The 6,169-nt window shown below is 46.6% G+C and overlaps 1 protein-coding gene across 2 annotated transcripts; it reads right to left on the bottom strand.

Moving 5' to 3' along the window:
- Nucleotides 1-869: 869 nt before the first annotated feature.
- On the bottom strand, nucleotides 870-6,047 carry FAM72A (family with sequence similarity 72 member A). Of its 2 annotated transcripts, none has more exons than XM_071768734.1 (4): nucleotides 5,726-6,047; nucleotides 4,242-4,319; nucleotides 1,949-2,073; nucleotides 870-1,083 (listed from the first exon to the last, which is right to left on the bottom strand). In XM_071768734.1, exons 1-4 carry the CDS (start codon nucleotides 5,899-5,901, stop codon nucleotides 989-991), a joined length of 474 nt encoding a protein of 157 aa, XP_071624835.1. In that variant the 5' UTR covers nucleotides 5,902-6,047; the 3' UTR covers nucleotides 870-988. The 2 variants fall into 2 exon arrangements, with proteins under 2 accessions (XP_071624835.1, XP_071624834.1); XM_071768733.1 differs by lacking the exon at nucleotides 870-1,083 and adding an exon at nucleotides 1,329-1,497 and having other exon boundaries at nucleotides 5,726-6,011.
- Between the last annotated feature and the right edge of the window lie 122 nt (nucleotides 6,048-6,169).

Here is a 6,169-nt window from a genome sequence, read left to right as displayed (position 1 = left end):
CACAAGAGGCTACAGAACAATTTATTCAGCATCAATTCCTATATAAAATTGTACTCTGTTCCCTTGTGGGGTTGTACCTTGAGTGGTCTGGAGGTGATGCTTCAGGTGATGAGCTGAAAGGGACAGGATTTAATTCATAATTAAATACTAGGGCTGTATCCATTAATGAGCTTTGTATAATGAGCTTTGTGTCCATTACTTCTTACAGGAACCAGATTCTATGCTTCAGGATGCAAAGTGAGGCATGAACACCAAAAATTTACCCTGATTCCTTTTTTCTTTCTCTAAAAAGACCGAATCAGATGATTGAATTCTGTTTTGGAGGGCTGCCCACCCTTTGACTTGATCTCTACAGAAACCTGATCCTGGAAGATGACTCTGTAAGAGAGTTCCAGAGTCAGGAGCATTCCAGCAGGATGGTAAAAGTGGGATCAGGATCCCAGCATCCCAGGTAAGAAGCAGGAGAGGCAGATGCTAGAGCCAAACCTCCAGGACTCTGAGCCTCTTGCTCAGCAACTTTCTGCCCAGGTTAGAAGCTCCAGGCAATGGCACAAACCCAGACTTCTTTCAGAACTTCATCACCCAAATTATTTTTTTAAGGTTTTTAAGAAACTTGCAGCAACTGAAGGATTGCTCTGTGAAGGTTTCAGGAAAGAAGAGAAATAGGGCTAAGAAGGATTAGCAACTGCTGAGGCTTCAAAGGGAAAGGAAAACAGATCCAGAGCTCAGCAAAGGCACCTTCCAGCTGCATTTCCAGAGCCAACCAAAGTGTCTCCACTCAGAATTTCCACACCAGGCAGGTTCAAGAGTCTCAGGAAGGTCCCAGTGAAAGAAGAAGATGATATCTTCATTTTTTTAAGATTGTTTTCCAGATTCCTGGGTTTCCTATATTGGTTAGGTTCTGACAGGCTAGCAGGAAAAAAAATGCAAATCAAAGAGGAATGCAGTGATTCCAGGGAAGATATTGTTGGTATATTGTAGATAACATTTATCTGATATACTCCTCCTCAGAGATGCAGGATGTATCTTCATCTGTGCTTTCTTCCAGGTCTGGCAAGTTGCCCCAGAGCAATACATTGACACCTGGTGGGAAGGAGGTAAGACAAAAGAGGGGGGGAGAAAAAAAAAAATTATTTTTTGATTGTGACCTTTATTTTAAGTTGCACAGAGAAAACATTCCAGTCATTGCAAAACCTGGTAAGTCCTGTTCATGGTAAATATATCAAGATTATTTCCTATTTTGCTGCCAAAGTGTTCTTGTCAAAGCCTAAGTCCCTGCCCACAGATGTATTTCTATAGCTAATTCCTGTAGTTTTTGATAATCCCTCTCCTGGCTGATTTATTTTCAGCTGCATTGGTCTGAAAGGCAGGTGACACTGAGAGGTTTAGGCAGAAAGTTCCTCCCATCTGCAGGGAGGAGAAGTGATTTGTCAGAATGCTGTGAACTCCTGAGGACTCAAGGCAAATTGCAGCAGACACTTGGCATCCAACCACCACCTAAGCAAAAAAAAATAAAAATAAAAAAAGCAGCCAGCAGGAGCTGTAACTTCAGCTGGAGCTGATGAGGACTCAGTTCTATGGGGCCAAAGTGACAAATAAGTCACCCAAAAAAAGTACCTAATTTCCTGTGAGCCCAGGAAAGCTACACCAGAAACAGCAGCTGCTGCCTGGGTTTGGACTTTATTGCTTCAGAAAATCCCAATTTTTTTCTACCAAAGGGACAAAGCTGAAGTTTGCTGATGAAGATAAATTTCTATTGAGCTGCTTTGTGAAATGAAATCTTCCCCAAGTCCTTTTCCCAGAGCAACACTGGTCTTGTGCCTCCATCTGTTCCACTCCCTCTCTGTGCCTTGAGTGCACTGAGACGGCTCCTTGGGAGACCTTGGAATTCAGGACTTGGAATTCAGGGTTTTTCAGGGTTCAGAGAAGGAAACATTTGTGTTCTCACCAGAAGGGTCCAACCTGTTGATGCCAAAGACTGCCTGGCTGTAGAACATCCAGAGGTGGCCGTTGTTACAGGAGAGCAGGCAGGGTTTGCAGGGAGAGATGACATGATAACCAACAATATTGCCACTAGAAGGAGAGGTGACATCATGAGCAACACAAAAAAAGAAAAAAAAAAAAAATCGATTTGGGGGCTTTTCTAGCTCGAGCTGCTGTTGAATAGCCAGGGTGCCAGAGCACTCTGTAAGGATGCTCCTGGTTTGATAATGGGAACGTAGGTAAACAGATAAATATTTAGAGAACATCTGCCAGGAGTTACAGAATATCTAAGTTTGAGATCTTTGGCACAGAGAGCTTACCCAATTTTAGTTGTGTAACCCAGAGCAGTTTGCATGCCAACAAATAATATATTTTGTTTTAAGGCCCACGATTCCACTGGAATCAATGTAGGAGTCCATAAAATCCACCTGCACAGGAGAGCATCAGTGGTAGGAGCAATGAGACTGAGAATCTCAGAGCCTCATCAGCTCTCCTGGGAATCCTGGAACCACCATTTCTCTACTTTCTCTCTACTTTTCTCTGGAGCCACAATTCTGTTTCTCTGCTTCTGTCTAAGAACCAAACCACTGTGTTCCCCTCAACCCCTCACCATTTAAATCTGAACTAGGTCCAAGTCCTGCTTAAGAAGCTGAAAAATTGTCTCAAATAAGTGTGAGCTATAGGAGTGGTTGTTTTTATTCTTAAATATCAGGAATTAATAAGGGAGACAGAAGAACTCCAAGAACTTCAGTGACAGCATCTCCCATCTGCCAGTAACAACCAGCCCTGCCAAGAGGATGCTCTATTAATTAATATATGAGTAACTACTCCTTCCTGGGGCTCTATTCACACCATTAGCTCAGTGCTGAAGCACTGAAATCATCAGGCAGGTGGCACACAAACATTTTCATCTACTCAGCCTCCTGACAAGGTTGTCACATTTTCCCTGGGGACTTGCAGAGGAATAAACTGGCAGCCAGGGCCAGAAATCTGAGTTTCCAGCATTAAATCTGAGCTGAGTGGGCAATGGGTTCATCCTGCCCTGCTCTGGTTCAGAGCCTGAGTCCTGTGTCCAGTTCTGGGCCCCTTAGCTCAGGAAGGAGATTGAGGTGCTGGAGCAGGTCCAGAGAAGAGCAAGGAGGCTGGGAAGGGATCCAGCACAAGTCCTGTGAGGAAGGGCTGAGGGAGCTGGGGGTGTTGAGGCTGGAGAAGAGGAGGCTCAGGGGAGACCTCATCACTCTCTCCAACTCCCTGAAAGGAGGTTGGAGAGTTGGGATGATCCCAACGGGATGAGGTTCAACATTCCAAGTGTGCCCAGGTAGCCAAGAATCCCAATGGAATCCTGGATGAGGAAGAGTGTGGCCAGCAGGCCCAGGGAAGGGATTCTGCCCCTGGGGAGGTCACAGCTTGAGTCCTGTGTCCAGTTCTGGGCCTCAAAATTCAGGAAGGAGATGGAGGCCCAAAGGAGGTGAAGGGATCCAACAGAATTCCTGTGAGGAAGGGCTGAGGGAGCTGGGGGTGTTGAGGCTGGAGAAGAGGAGGCTCAGGGGAGACCTCATCACTCTCCAACTCCCTGAAAGGAGGTTGGAGCCAGGGGGGGGTTGGGCTCTTTTCCCAGGCAACTCTCAGCAAGACAAGAGGGCACAAGAGGTCTCAAGTTGTGCCAGGGGAGGTTTAGGTTGGACATTAGAAAGAATTTCTTTCTGGAGAGGGTGCTCAGCCATTGGAATGGGCTGCCCAGGGAAGGGGTGGATTCTCCATCCCTGGAGATATTTCAAAAGAGCCTGGATGTGGCACTCAGTGCCATGGGCTGGGAACCACGGGGGGAGTGGAGCAAGGGTTGGACTTGATGAGCTCTGAGGTCCCTTCCAACCCTAGGATTCTATAAGGCCCCAACCACCTCACAAAACCCCAGGATCTGTCCCTCCCACCCCTCACCTCTGGTTCCCACCCTCACCCACCGGTGCAGCCCCCAGGGGGGTGAGCAGAGGGGTGCAGCACACACACAAGGTTCTCATTCCCCTACAGAAACCCTAAAGGAAAATCACCCCTGCCAGAGATGGAGGTGGATTCCCTGGAGATATTTCCAAAGAGCCTGGATGTGGCACTCAGTGCCATGGGTTGGGAACCACGGGGGGAGTGGATCAAGGGTTGGACTTGATGAGCTCTGAGGTCCCTTCCAACCCAGCCAATTCCAGGATTCTGTGATTCTATGATCTGCTGGAAGAGGTGATGCTGATCCTGGAGGGAATTCTTACCACTTGAGGCAGGCAATGTTCTTCAGTTTGCATTTGCAGATGTCAGTGAAAAAGCAGCTCCCGATGAACCCAACAGTCCTGGAGAAAAGGGAAACACCAAGCTGGAGGTGTGCTCTGATTGCAGCTGAAGTGTTTTGATAACACAGCTCTGAAACACCAGAGCCAAACCAAAAGGTGCCAGTTTCACCTCCTGTGTTTATTAAACTTTCCCAGCACCAGTAAATCCCACTTTCCTCTCAGCTCCCAGACACTGGTGTGGAAACAGAAAGGGAAAAGAAACCCCAGGGCAGATACAGACTGGGCTCTCAGTCCTGCTGTGCCTGGGGCAGCCACACAGAAACCTGAGTGGAGGGAAATCTCAGCTGAGAGGAGAGAATAACAGCTCAAAGGGCAGGACATCGAAACCAAACTTTTTTTTTTTTTTTTTTTTTTGGGTTTCTTTTTCCTTTTCCTTTTCCCTTTTCTTTTCCGTTTATTTTCTTATACTTTTTCTTTCCCTTTTTCTTTTTTTATTCTTTTCCTCTTCCTTTCCTTGTTCTTCCCTTTTTCTTTTCCTTTTTTTCTGTTTCTTTTCTTATTCTTTTCCTTTTCCTTTTTCATTTTCTTTCTACTTTTCCCTTTTTTTTTCCCTTTTTTTTTCCCTTTTTTTTTCCCTTTTTTTTTTCCCTTTTTTTTTCCCTTTTTTTTTCCCTTTTTTTTTCCCTTTTTTTTTCCCTTTTCTTTTCCCTTTTCTTTTCCTTTTCTTTTCCCTTTCTTTTCCCTTTTCTATCCCTTTCCTGTTCTTTTTTTCCTTTTCCTTTTCCTTTTCCTTTCTTTCCCTTTTCCTTTTTCTATTCTTTTCATTTTCCTTTTTCTTTTCTTATTATTTTTCTTTTCCTTTTTTAAATTTTTTCTTTTCTTTTTTTTTTTCTTTTTCTTTTCTTTTCCTTTTTCTTATCCTTTTCTTTTCTTTCAGTTTTTTCTTATTATTTTTTTTCTTCTGTTCCTTTCCTTTTTTTTCTTTTCCTTTTTCTTTTCCTTTTTCTTTTCCTTTTTCTTTTCCTTTTTCTTTTCCTTTTTCTTTTCCTTTTTCTTTTCCTTTTCTTTTCCTTTTTTTTTTATTTTATTTTTCCTCTCCTCTCCTTTCCTTTCCTCTTTCTTTTTTTTTCCCCTTCTATTTTTTTAACCCTATTTCCCTACAATTCCAAAGTTTCTGTAGGAACCCAACAGGTCCCCAGCTCAGGGGGGGCTCCTGCAGTCAGTGCCGTGCAGGAGGAGCTTTTTTTGGGTTCAGATATTTATTTATTTCTAATTCCCACCTTTCCCCAGGGAAGCACCGGGAGCCCTTCCCGTGCCATTCCTCACCCTCCCTCTCCCCAGGGATCGATTCCCGGGGACTTTTGACACGGGGCCGCTCCCACCGGGACCCTCCCGGGGCTGGGAACGGAGGAAGGGGCTGAATCCCGAATTTTGGGGCCGTTTCCCGGTGCCGTCCCGATACTTACCCCGAGGGCGGGAGGTCTGTGGAGTAGAGCTCGGTGTCGGTGCCGGTGTCGGTACCGGTACCGGTGCCCGCCAGCAGCGCGGCCTTCATGCCCCGGGAGCTCAGCACCTCCCGGCAGAACCGGCAGCACAGCAGGGACACGAACCGCTCCGCGAAGGTGCAGCTGCTGCCGGACATAGCGGCGGCCACCACCGAACCGAACCGAACCGAACCGAACCGAACCGAACCGATCTGAACGAAACTGATCTGATCTGATCCGTCCCGTCCCGTCCCGTCCCGTCCCGTCCCGTCCCGTCCCGTCCCGTCCCGTCCCGTCCCGTCCCGTCCCGTCCCGTCCCCACGCTCCCTCCTGTCAGTTTGAATTCCCTACCTCGCGCTCCCATTGGACGCGAGCGGACACGCCCTCCCTCTCTGATTGGTGGATCTCAAGGGTGGGGCGCACCCT

Source organism: Heliangelus exortis, chromosome 25 (genome assembly GCF_036169615.1).
Source record: "Heliangelus exortis chromosome 25, bHelExo1.hap1, whole genome shotgun sequence".
Classification (NCBI taxonomy): Eukaryota; Metazoa; Chordata; class Aves; order Apodiformes; family Trochilidae; genus Heliangelus; species Heliangelus exortis.
Note: the sequence above shows the minus strand (reverse complement) of the source record. Positions and strands in the feature narration are given on the sequence as shown.